This window comes from Thamnophis sirtalis, unplaced genomic scaffold (genome assembly GCF_051295495.1).
Source record: "Thamnophis sirtalis isolate CommonGarterSnake01/CBP01778 unplaced genomic scaffold, rThaSir2_p1.2 scaffold_2, whole genome shotgun sequence".
In the NCBI taxonomy this organism is placed as follows: Eukaryota; Metazoa; Chordata; class Lepidosauria; order Squamata; family Natricidae; genus Thamnophis; species Thamnophis sirtalis.
The window spans coordinates 141365006-141382920 of NW_028261382.1; the positions used below are offsets into that span (position 1 = coordinate 141365006).

Below are 17915 nucleotides of genomic sequence, written 5' to 3' on the forward strand. Positions count from 1 at the left end.
ACTGCCACATAGTTGGATCATAAAATGCTTAGAAACAACTGGCATTAGCAAAAATATTACATCCTTTACTGAAAAGGCAATGAAACAATGGAGAACTGAGTTGGCAGTAGGGAATGAGAGCTACGGAATGGTTAACATCAAGCGAGGAATTTTCCAGGGTGATTCACTTTCACCTCTTCTCTTCATCATCGCAATGATCCCACTATCAGTAATCTTAAAAAAAATGAAATTAGGCTACCAAACAGCCAAAAAAGCTGAAAAAATTTCGCATTTACTATATATGGATGATTTGAAACTCTATGGAAAGTCAGAAATAGAAATCCAATCATTGACAAATACAGTCCGAGTATTCAGCACCGATATTTCAATGCAGTTTGGCATGGAAAAATGTGCCACTGTATCCATAAAAAGGGGCAAAATCACTGCATCTGAGGGAATTGAAATGCCCAATGGCCAACTAATTAAATGCAAAGAAAATGAAGCCTACAAATACTTAGGCATTCTGCAGTTGGATAACATCAAGCATGGAGAAGTAAAAACTATTGTCAGACGAGAGTACACCAACAGAGTTAGGAAAATTTTGAAATCTAAATTGAATGGTGGAAATACAATCAAGGCCATAAATACCTGGGCAATACCAGTTATAAGATACACAGCTGGCATAGTTAACTGGACACAAACTGATTTGGACCTTTTGGACCGAAAAACCAGGAAACTAATGACAATGCACTACAGTTTACATCCACGTGGTGATACTGATAGACTATATCTGCCCCGAAAATCAGGTGGCAGAGGATTATTACAAGTGAAGCAAACAGTTGAAGAAGAAAAACATGCACTGGCTGATTATTTAAAAGAAAGTCAAGAACATCTATTAATCGAAGTAAAGAACAAAAATCTACTGAAGGCCCAACAGACAAAACAAGAATACAGAAAAGATGTGATAAAATCAAGAATGGAGAGTTGGCAGAACAAAGCACTGCATGGTCAATTTCTGGAAAAAATAAAAGATAAAGTGGACAGGGAACAAACTTGGTTATGGTTAAAAACAGGTACATTAAAGAAAGAAACAGAGTCACTAATCCTGGCTGCGCAAGAACAAGCTATCCGCACAAATGCCATTAAGGCCAAAATCGAAAAATCCTCTGATGATGCCAAATGCAGACTTTGCAAAGAAGCTGACGAAACTGTTGATCACATTCTCAGCTGCTGTAAAAAAATCGCGCAGACTGATTATAAATTGCGGCACAATTCAGTAGCACAAATGATCCATTGGAATTTGTGCAAAAATTATAATATTAAAACAGCAACAAACTGGTGGGAACATCAGCCTGAAAAAGTCACAGAAAATCAGATGGTCAAGATCTTGTGGGATTTCCGTATACAAACCGACAAAATACTGGCGCATAATACACCAGACATCACACTGGTTGAGAAAAATAAGGTCACAATCATAGACATCGCAATACCAGGTGATAGCAGGGTCGCCGAGAAGGAACATGAAAAAATCGCAAGATACCAGGACTTAAAAATCGAAATTCAACGACTATGGCACAAACCAGCAGTGGTAATTCCAGTGGTAATTGGCACACTGGGTGCTATTCCAAAAGCACTGGAATTACATTTAAAACAGTTAAAAATTGACAAAATCACCATCAGTCAAATGCAAAAAGCCGCACTGCTTGGATCTGCACGCATATTATGAAAATATGTTACGACGTCCTAGGCCCCTGGGTGGGGCCCGACTAGTAACCAATGCCAAATCCGGCGAAACAACTGGCCGCTGTGATACAATTGTATAATAATAATAATAATAATAATAATAATAATAATAATAATAATAATAATAATAATAATAAGCCAATCACCTGTTTGCCAACAACATACAAGCTCCTTACTGGTATCATTGCAAACCAAATTTATGGATACTTGGAAAGAAATAACTTGCTTCCTGTAGAACAGAAAGGATGCTGCAAAAATTCAAGAGGAACAAAGGACCAACTGCTGATTGACAAACTAATCCTAAAGAATTCAAAGAAAAGACAAACCAACCTGTTCATGGCTTGGATAGACTATAAGAAAGTGTTTGATTCAGTTCCCCATGGCTGGGTCAAGAAATGCCTGAAAATCTTTGGCATCAGTAGCAACATACAAACATTCAAGGAAACTTCAGTGAACCTCTGGAAAACAAAGCTTACAGCTAATGAAGAAGTACTGGGTGAAGTTGAAATTAAATGAGGCATTTTCCTGGGCAATTCCCTTTCACCCCTACTTTTTATTCTCTCAATGCTACCTCTGACAATCATTTCGAAGAAGATGAGCTATGGATACAAACAAGAAAGGACTGAAAATTTCGCACTTAGTGTACATGGATGATTTGAAGCTGTTTTGTAAAACAAAAGCTGAACTGAATTTATTAATTGCCACCCGGAATCCTTCAGGAGTGGGCGGCATACAAGACCATACAAGACCAATAAACTGAAAGCACAAAAGAATTTAGCCAAGACATTGGAATGCAGTTTTGAATTGACAAATGTGCAACAATGGCAGCCAAAGCAGGCAAGGTCATAGAAGATGATGGAATAGAACTTGAGAATGAAGAAATGATAAAGGCAGTAAAACCAGAAGAAGGCTACAAATACTTGGGGATTTTAGAGGCCTCTGACTTAATGCATAATAAAGTCAAGGAATTAACTTCAGCCAAGTACATTTGACGAATTTGCAAGATGTTAAAGTCCAAATTGAGTGGAGGAAACATCATAAAAGCCATAAATACCTGGGCTATACCTGTGATTTGATACTCTGCAGGAATAATTGACTGAACCCAGATGGAGTTGGACAATTTGGACAGAAAAACAAGGAAGCTTATGATAATGAATCATGCTTTGCACCCTAAAAGTGATGTTGACTGATTATATCTATCAAGAAGGTGGTTGAGGACTCCTACAAGTAAAACAGACTGTGGAAGAAGAAAAATACAGCTTGAATGATTACATCCAGAAAAGTGAAGAACCAATGATTAAGGAAGTAAATAAAGGAGGCCTTTTAAAGACAACTAAGTCAAAAGCTGAATATAAGAAAGAAGTAATTGAGAAGTGAGCTGAAAATTGGAAAAACAAAGCTATGCATAGCCAATACTTGAAAAGTATTGAAGGCAAAGCTGACCAAAAGCTAACTTGGAACTGGTTAAGATCAGGAACACTGAAAAAGAAACAGAATGCTTTATTTTGGTAGCTCAAGAACAAGCCTTAGCCACAAACTGCATCAAGGCAAAAATTCAACGTGTTACCACCAACAGCAAATATCACCTCTGTAATGGGAAAGACGAGACAGTCGACTACTTCATCAGTGGGTGTAGCAAAATTTCACAAACTGACTACCTACAATGCCATGACCATGTTGCTAAGACCATTCACTGGAAATTATGCCAAAAGTTTGGATTTGAGTACAGCAAAAACCACTGGGACCATCAGGTTGAGAAGGTTTTAGAGAATGAGAAAGTCAAGATCTTGTGGGACTTCAGAATCCAGACTGACAGGCACTTGGCCCACAACACACCTGACATAACAATAGTTGAAAAGAAAAAAGTATGAGTCATTGAAATTGCAACACCTGGAGATGCACGAATTGAAGATAAACAGCAAGAAAAAAATCACAAAGTACCGGGACTTGCAAATTGAAGTTGAGCAACTGTGGAAAAAGAAATTGTGTGTTGTCCTGATTGTAATTGGAGCCCTTGGAGAAATATCTAAAGGGCTACCTCGCTATTTGGAAATTTTAAATTTATCAGACTTGAACATTCTGATTCTACAAAAAAACCTCCCTACTTGGAACAGCTTATATCCTCTGATGTTACCTTAACAGTTCCTAGGTCCTTGGTTAGGATTCGAGCTGTTGAGCTACCAACCAGCCCCAAAGGCTGTGAATCTCACCAAAGATTAACATAACAACAACAACAACAACAACAACAATGAAATTAGGCTACCAAACAGCCAAAGAAGCTGAAAATTTTTTGCATTTATTATATATGGATGATTTAAAACTCTATGGAAAGTCAGAAATAGAAATCCAATCACTGACAAACACAATCCGAGAATTCAGCACTGATATTTCAATGCAGTTTGGCATGGAAAAATGCCCCACTGTATCCATAAAAAGGGGCAAAATCATTACATTTGAGGGAATTGAAATGCCCAATGGCCAACTAATTAAATGCAACAAAAATGAAGCCTACAAATATTTAGGCATTCTGCAGATGGATAACGTCAAGCATGGAGAAGTAAAAACTATTGTCAGGGGAGAGTACATCAACAGAGTTAGGAAAATTTTGAAATCGAAATTGAATGGTGGAAATACAATCAAGGCCATAAATACCTGGGCAATACAGTTATAAGATACACAGCTGGTATAGTTAACTGGACACAAGCTGATTTAGACATTTTGGACCGAAAAACCAGGAAACTAATGACAATGCACTACAGTTTATATCCACGTGGTGATACTGATAGACTATACCTGCCCTGAAAATCAGGTGGCAAAGGATTATTACAAGTGAAGCAAATAGTTGAAAAAGAAAAACATGCACTGGCTGGTTATTTAAAAGAAAGTCAAGAACATCTATTAATCGAAGTAAAGGACAAAAATCTATTGAAGGTCCAACAGACGAAACAAGAATACAGAAAAGATGTGATAAAATCAAGAATGGAGAGTTGGCAGAACAAAGCATTGCATGGCCAATTTCTGGAAAAAATAAAAGATAAAGTGGACAGTGAAAAAACTTGGTTATGGTTAACAACAGGTACATTAAAGAAAGAAACAGAGTCACTAATCCTGGCTGCGCAAGAACAAGCTATCCGCACGAATGCCATTAAGGCCAAAATCGAAAAATCCTCTGATGATGCCAAATGCAGACTTTGCAAAGAAGCTGATGAAACTGTTGGTCACATACTCAGCTGCTGTAAAAAAATCACGGAGACTGATTATAAATTGCGGCACAATTCAGTCGCACAAATGATCCATTGGAATTTGTGCAAAAATTATAATATTAAAACAGCAACAAGCTGGTGGGGACATCAGCCTGAAAAAGTCACCGAAAATCAGATGGTCAAGATCTTGTGGGATTTTCGCATACAAACGGACAAAATACTGGCCCATAATAAACCAGACATCACACTGGTTGAGAAAAACAAGGTTACAATCATAGACATTGCAATACCAGGTGATAGCAGGGTCGATGAGAAGGAATATGAAAAAATCGCGAAATACCAGGATTTAAAAATCGAAATTCAACGATTATGGCACAAACCAGCAGTGGTAATTCCAGTGGTAATTGGCATACTGGGTGCTATTCCAAAAGCACTGGAATTACATTTAAAACAGTTAAAAATTGACAAAAATCACCATCAGTCAAATGCAAAAAGCCGCACTGCTTGGATCTGCACGCATATTACGAAAATATATTATGACGTCCTAGGCTCCTAGGTGGGGCCCGACTAGTAACCAATGCGAAATCCGGCGAAACAACTGGCCGCTGTGATACAATTGTATAATAATAATAATAATAATAATAATAATAATAATAATAATAATAATAATAATAATAATAATAATAATCCGTTTAGAACAAAAAATAAAAAAATTAAGGGCAGATGCTAGTAACTTAAAGACCATGCATGAGCAACGGCTTAAAAACAACAAAATCATAGATCGGCTAATCAGGAGATATAGATTGGATACAAGAAACATCAATGAAGCTGTAGAGATTGTAAAACAGCAGATAACAGCAACAGCTAGAAAAATTGAAAGATATGAGGCACGAATCATCCAATATAAACAAAATCAGCAATTTCGATCAGACCAACGGCGTTTTTATCAAAGTCTTAATGTAAATGGTGACACCAAAAGTGAAAAACCAGAAAAACAGGCCACAGTTGAATTCTGGAAAGAATTGTGGGAAAATGCAAAGGACTACAACAAGGAAGCAAAGTGGATACATGACTTTGAGAAAAGCATTGGCAACAAACAAATGCAAGTATTAGAAATAACAACTGAGATGGTCAAAAATCGAGTTAAAAAGGTAAAGAATTGGACATCACCTGGAAAGGACCAATTACATGGTTTCTGGCTCAAATATCTGACCAGTTTACATGCAATATTGGCCAGGCAACTGAATGAAATTTTACAAAAGGGCCAAATTGATGAATGGTTGACAACTGGAAAAACATACTTGATTCAGAAAGATCCAACTAAAGGAACAACACCTGAAAACTATAGACCAATAACATGCTTGCCAACAACCTTCAAATTACTCACAGGCATTATTGCAGATAACATGATGGATTATTTGGAAACAAACAACATCTTGCCAGTAGAGCAAAAAGGCAACAAAAGAAGGAACAGGGGCACAAAAGATCAGCTTCTAATTGATAAAATGATATTAGAAAATTGTAAGAACAGAAAAACGAACTTGAATATGGTCTGGATTGATTACAAAAAGGCATTTGACTCACTGCCACATAGTTGGATCATAAAATGCTTAGAAACAACTGGCATTAGCAAAAATATTACATCCTTTACTGAAAAGGCAATGAAACAATGGAGAACTGAGTTGGCAGTAGGGAATGAGAGCTACGGAATGGTTAACATCAAGCGAGGAATTTTCCAGGGTGATTCACTTTCACCTCTTCTCTTCATCATCGCAATGATCCCACTATCAGTAATCTTAAAAAAAATGAAATTAGGCTACCAAACAGCCAAAAAAGCTGAAAAAATTTCGCATTTACTATATATGGATGATTTGAAACTCTATGGAAAGTCAGAAATAGAAATCCAATCATTGACAAATACAGTCCGAGTATTCAGCACCGATATTTCAATGCAGTTTGGCATGGAAAAATGTGCCACTGTATCCATAAAAAGGGGCAAAATCACTGCATCTGAGGGAATTGAAATGCCCAATGGCCAACTAATTAAATGCAAAGAAAATGAAGCCTACAAATACTTAGGCATTCTGCAGTTGGATAACATCAAGCATGGAGAAGTAAAAACTATTGTCAGACGAGAGTACACCAACAGAGTTAGGAAAATTTTGAAATCTAAATTGAATGGTGGAAATACAATCAAGGCCATAAATACCTGGGCAATACCAGTTATAAGATACACAGCTGGCATAGTTAACTGGACACAAACTGATTTGGACCTTTTGGACCGAAAAACCAGAAAACTAATGACAATGCACTACAGTTTACATCCACGTGGTGATACTGATAGATTATATCTGCCCCGAAAATCAGGTGGCAGAAGATTATTACAAGTGAAGCAAACAGTTGAAGAAGAAAAACATGCACTGGCTGATTATTTAAAAGAAAGTCAAGAACATCTATTAATCGAAGTAAAGAACAAAAATCTACTGAAGGCCCAACAGACAAAACAAGAATACAGAAAAGATGTGATAAAATCAAGAATGGAGAGTTGGCAGAACAAAGCACTGCATGGTCAATTTCTGGAAAAAATAAAAGATAAAGTGGACAGGGAACAAACTTGGTTATGGTTAAAAACAGGTACATTAAAGAAAGAAACAGAGTCACTAATTCTGGCTGCGCAAGAACAAGCTATCCGCACAAATGCCATTAAGGCCAAAATCGAAAAATCCTCTGATGATGCCAAATGCAGACTATGCAAAGAAGCTGATGAAACTGTTGATCACATACTCAGCTGCTGTAAAAAAATTGCGCAGACTGATTATAAATTGCGGCACAATTCAGTAGCACAAATGATCCATTGGAATTTGTGCAAAAATTATAATATTAAAACAGCAACAAACTGGTGGGAACATCAGCCTGAAAAAGTCACCGAAAATCAGATGGTCAAGATCTTGTGGGATTTCCGTATACAAACTGACAAAATACTGGCGCATAATACACCAGACATCACACTGGTTGAGAAAAATAAGGTCACAATCATAGACATCGCAATACCAGGTGATAGCAGGGTCGCCGAGAAGGAACATGAAAAAATCGCAAGATACCAGGACTTAAAAATCGAAATTCAACGACTATGGCACAAACCAGCAGTGGTAATTCCAGTGGTAATTGGCACACTGGGTGCTATTCCAAAAGCACTGGAATTACATTTAAAACAGTTAAAAATTGACAAAATCACCATCAGTCAAATGCAAAAAGCCGCACTGCTTGGATCTGCACGCATATTACGAAAATACGTTACGACGTCCTAGGCCCCTGGGTGGGGCCCGACTAGTAACCAATGCCAAATCCGGTGAAACAACTGGCCGCTGTGATACAATTGCATAATAATTCTATTAGGATCATTAAAAATAGTTGAACATTATATTAGGATCAATAATGAGCCACAGTGGTGCAGTGGTTAGAGTGCAGTACTGGAGGCTACTTCTGCTGATAATCAGTTACCAGCAGTTTGGCAGATTGAATCTCACCAGGCTCAAGATAGATTCAGCCCTCCATCCTTCTGAGGTGGGTAAAAATGAGGACCCAGATTGTTGGGGGCAATATGCTGACTCTAAAACCGCTTAGCGAGGGCTGTAAAGCACTGTGAAGTGGTATATAAGTCTAAGTGCTATTGCTTTTGCTATAATAGTTGAATCTTAATGTATTTTTTTCTTTAAAACCCAGTGGTAAATCTCATTGACAAATAATAAGAGAATGAAGAGGAAGGGCAAACTTAGCTATTGACATTTGGATGTTTTTTATTCACCTGGTCATCTGCTACTGGTAGAGTAGCTTTTTTTAGAGTAAAACTTTTGTCCAAAGTCAAGTTTACAGTACATGATGGAAGTGCATAACTATGCCTGCTGCAGAATCAGGAATAACCTCTTCTGGAAATGAATGGCTGGAAATTCTGTTCTAATGGGACACTCCCGTCCTGACGCTAGACAGTGTTGTGAGTCTCAAAGACTGTCTCTTGATTTGATCTGTTCAGTGCAGTCAGTCCAGAGAAATATGTTAAAGGCAATCTAAGGAGAGAAACATAGATTTGTAAGTTACTTCTCTGTCCTTTGGTAAACTGACTTCAGAGGCCCAGACAATGTTCTTTTTACAGTTTTCTATAGGACAGTCAAACCCGAGTTCTTTTACCTGGCATTTCATGTTTGAAGAGTGCAGAAATTACTCTGGGCCAGGGTATGCATACCACAATTTTTGGAGGGTAGAGTGAAGTCCTTTATGTTTTATCAATGCTATAATATGATTGTACTGGAAGTGAAGCTGGAAGCATAAAATTATATCTATTTAAAAAATTGAATACCTGTACTATAGATACAGATGCATGCATATTCTACCTTCAGATTTTTTTTAGTCAAAATAACTCATTGTCCATCTAAGGTTATGTGTCAGGAGTTACTTGTGGGCAATATACTGGTACTTTACAGCAACTATTGATGAATAATCACTAACAGAACATTATAAATCACTAACAGAACAATTCATAAGAAAAGTTGCAGCTTGATTAAAAGACAGCATTGAGGCACTGGTCATAGCAGCATAAAACTAGCATCAAGCACCAAATCCATAGATGGGGTCTACCAACTAGACATGATCCAAGGTGCAGGCTGTGCAGAGAGGCCTCAGGTGCAATCAAACCCATAGTGGCAGGGTGTAAGATGCAGATAAGAACAGTGGCACAACCAAGCAACTGGCATTGTGCACAGGAATATCTGCACTGTGTATGGGTTGGAGTGTCCCCAGTTCAGATGGGATATTCAACAGAAAGTCGTAGAGAATAACAGGACTAAGATCCATTTTCAGATCCAGATGGACACACAGGTACTGGCCAATTAATCAGACAACATGCTGGTAGACAAGAAGCAGAAGACAGAGCTGGTAATAGAGGTAGTGGTGCCAAGTGACAGCAACATCAGGAAGAGGGGATATGAGAAGCTGGAGAAGTATCAGACCAGAAGTGAAAACTGGAGAGGATGTCAAAAGTAAAGGCCGAATGGTCCCTGTGGTGATAGGAGCATTTCAGGGCTGCCAAACTTGAACAATGGTTCCATCAGATTTCAGGAAGAAGATCAAAGCTTTCTGTCCAGATGCATGCAGTGCTAGGAACGGCTAAGATATTATGCAGAACCTTCACACTCCCAGGCCTCTGGCAGAATCCCCAAGATTGAAAAAGACACATACCACTCATAGGGATGAGAAGGAATTTTTAAATATGCATATAAAAGTTTTTTTCACAGAGTAAAAATAATACAAACTTTAAGTTAAAGATAAAACATAAGATATTTACGCATTTTCTAGATTTTCACCATGAAGTAGGAAAATTGCAATGTACGAAAGTAAAATTGCTAAAGTTCTCAATACGGTAGTATTCATTTAAATATTTCTTCTTTTTCTCTGTATTTTGTTTGATAGGTGCCCCACCCCTGGATGTGATGGCTCTGGTCATGTGACGGGAAATTATGCCTCTCACAGAAGGTAGGGACCCTTTACTTATTCAAAAGTAAAAGATTAGGAAGTCAGGAAGAGAAATAAACTGTTTTGCATACTTTTCTTTAGTTTGTCTGGCTGTCCCCGAGCCAGGAAAAGTGGTCTGAAAGTGACTCCTACAAAGGAAGAGAAAGAAGATCCTGAACTTAAGTAAGTAGGCTTCCAAAGGTTTGTGGTAAATCACAAAACACACCCCAGTTGATCTCACTAACATATGCATGCATCTATAACAACAAATTGAAATAAAGTTACAAAAACTAGTTTTATAGTTTCAGTGAATACCACTATTCCTGATATTGCAAAAAAAAAAAAAAAAAAAAAAAAAAGGTGTAATGCAGGAAAGTTTCTAAGCCTTCCCCTGAATATAATCTCAGCAATTTTTTTCCTACCCTGAGTTTATGATTGGCAATTATCCATGCAGTTACAGACACTGATAAATGTAATAACTGTCAAGGCTCTATGATGAAATATCATTGGATATTTTAAATCTTTTAAAGTGGCTCTGGAAGACTAACCTTTACTTGTTCACTAAATGAATGAGTAGTTTAACACAAAGTTAAGTTCACATAAAATGCCAAGATATAATGTGGGTTAACACAGGACACTCACTCCAAAGCAACCCACATTATAGCTCTGGTGACTTATGTCATTTATGAGATCAAATATGCTAAGAGCTTTCCATTAAAAATCCTGGCCGTGCAAATTATTTTGCTAATTTGAATTTATTTTCCCTCTAAAGAGAGATCTTTAGACAAATATCAGTTTTGCTGTGCTCCTACAGATGTCCAGTGCTCGGCTGTGATGGCCAAGGTCATGTATCAGGTAAATACACTTCCCATCGCACAGCTTCAGGTTGTCCCATGGCTACCAAGAGACAGAAGGAAAGTCCTCTCAATGGATCTTCACTACCCTGGAAGTTGAACAAGCAAGAACTGCCACACTGCCCTTTGCCAGGCTGCAATGGGTTGGGTCACGTTAATAATGTTTTTGTCACCCACAGAAGGTATCCCTTTGTTTTTATTCCCCTTTCTTCCCTTCTCTTAGCAAACATCTGTAAATCAATGGAGTTTTGTTTATTTGACAATCCTATTGACAATCCAATTTTTCATGCATTTTAAAGAGCCCATCTTTCAGGGATGATTGGGGCTCGAACCTTTAATGATTACTTATGCATACTATATATAACAATAAATTATTCCTAAAATCAAATCATTGAACTAATATTTTATAGACCAAAGGTCTATAAAGAATTGACATCATAAGCTGTGCATAATTTGTTCTGTTGATCTTCTAATGTGACTTCAAGGTCGTGGATTTCCTAGCATGAATGTAGCTGGCATGGCTGTTAGTAAAACAGTAGTGTAAAAATATCAGATTTGGTGCTTTGAAGCAAGTGCTATCAAGGTACAGTCATAATAGAACTGAACAATGAGTTGAAAGAGAAGACAATTGTAGACATGTCCCTGGAAATCATACACAACAAATGCTATTGTATTAACATTATTGGCTTCCGGGGCGGGACCTTGCTGATGGCGGCAGCTTAACGAGCTGCCCCCAGGTTTCTGGTGGCGTTATCTGCCTAAATACCTGGTAGATACCTCATTCTTCAGGCAAAGAAGAGTGAGAGAGAGATCCAGCTGGTAAGAGCTTTTCTTTGAAGTTTGCAGCTTTTTTTTTTTTGCTGCGAATGGAAGGGGGGGCCGACCAAAGGCTGAATCACATCTCCGTGCCAGAAACCCCGGCTGTATTTATTACAGCACAAAGTAAGGATCCCCCCACTTAGGACAACTTTTGATATATTTATTTGAGATTAATACAAGCAGAGTCCGTACATGAGAACCTTATCTGCCTTTTTTTTAAAAAAAAAATCCTAGCTTCTTTTTACAAGAGCTTCCTTTGTGCACGGGGTTTTTTTTTTCTTAAAAAATAAGCTCCTAAAATGGCGATTGTGCCACATTCCTTTTTGTTTTTGTTTTTTTTCCCAACACATTTTATTTATTTCATTTTCATTTTCATTTTATACAATCACTTATATACTGTGCGTAACAAAAAAACAAAAAAAAGGAAAAAATCCACCATAAAAAAAAACCCCAACATAACACTTCAATCCCCCATACACCCTTTCTTCTCCCCCTCCAACTTTCATTTCTCCCCTCCAGCATTCCCCTCTTCTACTTCCCTTCCCCCTCAGACATCTCCCCCTCCCTCCATCTCACCCTCCTTACATTCCCCTCTCGCTCCCTCTTTACTTCTCCCTCTTCTTTCCCTCTTCTCCCCACTTTGGTGTATCCCTACAATTAATCTATTCAGTTTATTTTTTGGAAAATGAAAGAGAAAAAGAAAAAAAAAAGAAAAACGAGCAGCAGTATACAAGTGAATTCTTATTGTTCTAAGAATTGAAACTGTATTTCCACCCTCCCCCCTCCCCCCTATAATCCCCCCTCCCTAACCCCCTTACGGCTTCCCAGGTCCCATACCCGGCATAGTTCTTTAACAAGCACTGGAGTATAATAAAACCAACTAACTTTAAAGTTAAAAGATAAAAAATAAAAGAAAAACAAAAAAAAGGGAATAGTAAAAAATAGAAAAGAAAAAGACACACAAAAAAAAAGAAAAACAAGAAAGATCAATAAACCCACTACATTAACACAGCTTCCCATCATCTGTAAATCTTAAACAATGTGGCTCATTCCAAATTTCGGTTATTTTACTACTTGCAGGGTTTCAAACTATATTAGAGCCAGGTAAGTTAATCAATTGGGGTTCCCCAACTAAAAGTCTCATTGCTTTATCTATCTATTCAGACCTTTAATTTATCTCTTTTTTATCCAAATATCCAAACCTTTCTATAAAACCATTAAACTCAAGTACTTCTTTCATTTTTCATTTCCAACACCTCCCATTCTGTCCTTACCCACATCCACGTGTAAATTTTTTACCTTCCACCCTGCCTTTACCCATGTCCACATATATATTTTATCCGCGTCCATTGCTCCTCACATATTTACTCCACCTTCCTGGAGACTCTCTGACTAATCTTTCTTAACCTTATATTGAAATAGCAATTCATACAAACATCAGCTTGCATTCTAGCCCCAAGTAGTCTAGTTAAGCTTTCGCTACCCTTCCATCTCCCATGCACCTCCCAACTCCGTTCGTCCCAGACCACAACTCAAGAAGATCGCGATCTCCACTCTCCTCGCCTAGGAAAATAATTCATGCGCAATTTGAGTTAGAGTTCAAACAAATCTTATATACAATATGTGTCCACAATCAGCAGCGCTTCTTTCAGCCTCCATGTCTCATCATCGATATACAACTTTTCCATTTTATACCAGGCAGAAATCATGAAGTTTTAAAAACATCACTAAGTCTTTATTCTTTACTCTTCTGCCCTTCCGGAAGAGGAAAGCAACACCCTCCGCCTTGTAGCCACGTATCCCGCTGCTTGTCTTCTCCTTCTCCTTGTCTCTCTCCAAGTCCGGATGAATCAGGAAGTCCCGCCTTCAGAGTCTTGTAATAAAATTCTCGGGCTTCACAGACAGAATTAATGCGATGTTTTGATTCTCAAATGTAACTGTAATGCCAGCTGGGACTTCCCATTTGTATGGAATCTGAGAATTTCTGAGTTCTTCAGTTAAGAAAATGTAGTCTCTCCTTGCTCTTAATATTTGAGATGGTATTTCTTTAAAAACAATCAAGTCCTGTCCATCAATTCTCAGCCTCTTGTTGTAAAGCCTCTGTATTATCACATTTCTGGATTCCCTTGTGGTAAAGTATATAATTATGTCCCTCGGAAGCTGTCGCTGTTTTGCTACCCACGAATTCTGGCGGTAAATTTTTTGAATCTGCCAATCAAAGTTAAGTCCCGGACTTCCCACCGAGCGGCTAAGAGCCTCAAAGAAGATCTGTTTCAAATTCTCCTGTTCGTTTTCGCGCAGTCCTCTAACTCTTATTGCAAACGCAGTCTTATTATAATTTATCATGACAAGTTGTTTTTGAGCATTTTCAATTTCCTGTTGTAACGTTTGAATTTTGGATGTCAAATTAGAGTTGGTTTCTTCCAAAAGTTCCAATTTATCCTCCGTTTCAGCAATATAATCTGTCATGACTGTCATTACTCCGATCGTATCCTCCTTTGCTTAAGCAATTTTAGCATCAAATTGATCATATAAATCCGATATCAGTTGATTAATTTCCTGTCTGAAGTTATTAAGCGTTTTGAGAAGAAATTCTTGTGTTAACAAATCTCCAGTGGAGGGCGTAGGAGGCAAGGGTAGCGACTTCATAGCAATTTTTTGAGATATGTTATTAAGGAAGCGCTTCTGCTTAGATTTGGGAGCCATTCCAAAAAAAAAAAAAAAAAAAAAAACAAGCAATCAAGCAAGCCAACAATCAAAGTCTCTGCTCCCCTCAGTTAATCTTTTAACAGTTAATACGGAGAAGCCTTCAGGAGAGTAGAGCTGACTAAGTACGTCACATCAAACACAAAAGCTATAAGATCGCCATCTTGTGACGCAGCTAGAAAAGGGAGCCTTTTACAAAGTTGAAGCTGGTATTTTGGATAATAATAGAAGAAATTCCTCAGGAATGGTCCCCGCCCGGATTAATTTTTAAATAGCTTAGCTTTGTCCTGGGGGAGGGGGCAATCTGCCTAGGGCTGCAAAAAAGCAGCTGCAAAGAACTGGCTGGAGTAAAAGCTCAGCTAATGTTGAACCTCTTCTCCATTCACAGCGGGGAAAAAAAAAGCTGTGAATTACAAAGAGATCCTAACGACTGACCTTCTCCCTGCCCCTTTCTGCCAGAAAGGGGAGATATCTATAGATCTTATAAGATATACAGACCAGAACCCTGAGAGGAGCTCCGTTGAGCTCCCGACGGCGGCAGGCTCCTCCCCCCGAAGCCTCGTGCCACATTCCTAACTATCTGGCAAAGAACAGTGATAAAAAAAAAGATCAAAGGAACAGCCAGCCAGCAATCTCTTACTAATTAGTTTCATTTCTCTGAAGAGCTTACAAGACTTTTTTCTTATCAACTTTTAAAAGTTTTAAAAGACTCCTTGTTAATATAGAGCCATTCCAAACTGAGATGAATATGCTGAACTGTTTCGTTACAATGCTAATCTTTTGAAACCTGCTTTGTTACAATGCTCTTTTCTGAAACCTTTTGAAAAATCTCTGAGAACAAATAAAGGGGGGACTTAATACTTTCTTTCCTCGTAAGCTACACAGCGGGCCAGTAGAGTTTGAATAATTGTTGAATAATTGTTTGAAGAAAAGATATAATGGCATCAAAATTAAATTCGGGGAGACCTCTTCTTAGGAGTACATCTCACACACTTGGCACAAAGTTGCAGCTTCCACCCTCTATGCCCCCTACTGGAGATCTGCTAACGAAAGAACTTTTTTTTTTAAACTTTCAGAGAATTCAGAGAGGAGATAAAGAAACTTAAAGCAGACTTATATGATAAGCTTGATACTAAGATTGCCAAAACAAATGATGATATACTGGGACTTGTAACTGTATTGACAGAATATGTTTCTGGAATGGAAGATAAGCTAGAGGTTCTTGAAGAAGCCAACACTAACTTGACTTCCAAAACTGAAGTGGTGCAACAAAGAGTTGAAAACGCTGAAAAACAAATTGTTATGATACAGTACACACAGATGGAGCTTGCATTAAGAGTCAGGGGGCTGCGCGAAGATAAACAGGAGAACTTGAAGCAGATTTTTTCAGAGGCTTTTAACCATCTGGTGGAAAGACCGGGGTCCAATTTTGACTGGCAGATCGAAAAAATTTATTGCGCTAACTCTTGGGTGGCAAAACAGAAGCAACTTCCCCGAGATGTAATTATATACTTTGCTACAAGAGAGTTCAGAAACATGATACTATAAGAGTCTTATAATACCAGGCTTCAAATTGGCGGACAGGACTTGATTGTCTTGAAAGAAATACCACCCCAAATGCTAAGAGCCAGGAGAGATTATGCTTTTCTAGTGGAAGAACTCAGAAACCGTCAGATACAGTATAGATGGGATGTGCCATTTGGTATTATAATTACATTTGATAAGCAAAAATATCGTCTCAACTCTGTATGGGAAGCCCGAGATTTCTATCACAAGATCCTGAAGGTGGGACACCCTGAATCATCTGGATCTGGAGAAGGACCACGAGAAGGACAAGATAAACAGCAAACCACACAACTACCAGACAAAAAGCACCATTTCCTCCTTCCAGAAGGGCAAGGGGTCAGGGAACAAAGATCTAGCCGTATGACTACCAGACGAATGGGAAAACAAGGTACATTGCAACAACCTCAATAACCACCGGCCATTGACCAAGGAGTTGTGGTCTGAACTCTTTACAGAAGAGAAAGAAAATATTTCACTATCTCAAACAGTTCAAGAATGATATAATTTGCCTGCAAGAAATTCATATCAAATCAACTGATCAAAATATTTGTTCAACCCCAAACTTGGTCAATATTTTGTGACCTCTACTACGGAAAAGAAAAATGGTATAGTTGTATACTTAAGAAAAGACATTAAGGCTGAACTAATTGAAGCAGATCCCTTTGGAAGATATATCGCATCAGACCTAATTCTAGAAGGAAAAAAGACTTGCTGGACGACTTCGAATTGAGAAATGTTTGGCGAGAAAGAAACGCAGAGGCATATGACTTCACCCTTTTTTTTTATGGACATCAATCCCTTTCAAGGATTGATTTTATACAAATCACTAATGATTTATTTGTTAGGGTAAAGAAGACAAAGATTGCGGCGAGGGTCCTTTCGGACCATAACCCAGTCTGGACGGAAGGGTAGTGCAGGCAAGAAGGTCTTGGAGGTCAAATGAGAGTTTATTTAGATATGAAAAGTATATTGATTGTAAAAAATTGCTATCTGAATACTTTGTTCTGAATACGAATAAGGGTACATTCATGGAATTTGTAGGGGATGCAAGTAAAGCATATATGAGAGGAGTACTGATGAATATAAACAAAATACATAGACATAAACAAGGGCAAAAACGAAAAGAATTGGAAGAGGAAATTAAAAGAAAAATTTGAAATGTATCCAAATTGTGTTATAGAGGGAAGGAGGTGTTTCAACAGGAGGAGATTTAAAAGGCATTCCGGGAATTGTTTTTTACAGAATTGTACAAAGGGGACAAAATTAAGGGTTTAGATATAGACAGATACTTAGATAAAGAGATAATACCCCTGGTTAGAGAAGAGTACAGGCAAAAGTTGAACCAACAAATAACCTCTGGGGAAATCCTGCAGGTAATCAAACAACTAAGATTAGGAATAATGTAAACTGCTTAAAGTTTGTGTAACGGCAAGAAGCTGAGTTCAACGTAGAGACTTTACTGACTTTTTTTTCTTTTTTCTTTTTTTTTAATTTCCTTGGTTTTAATATATTTTAGACTGTGTTTGATAAAAAGCTATAC

General features: G+C 37.9%; 1 protein-coding gene across 2 annotated transcripts in view; it reads left to right on the forward strand.

Moving 5' to 3' along the window:
* ST18 (ST18 C2H2C-type zinc finger transcription factor) overlaps window positions 1-17915 on the forward strand; it is a 277028-nt gene that overhangs the window by 239517 nt on the left and 19596 nt on the right. For both annotated transcript variants that reach the window (XM_087707068.1, XM_087707069.1), the window contains 3 exons: window positions 10389-10451; window positions 10533-10613; window positions 11245-11466. In XM_087707068.1, coding sequence (XP_087563194.1) covers window positions 10389-10451; window positions 10533-10613; window positions 11245-11466 — 366 coding nt within the window. The remainder of the gene's footprint in view (window positions 1-10388; window positions 10452-10532; window positions 10614-11244; window positions 11467-17915) is intronic.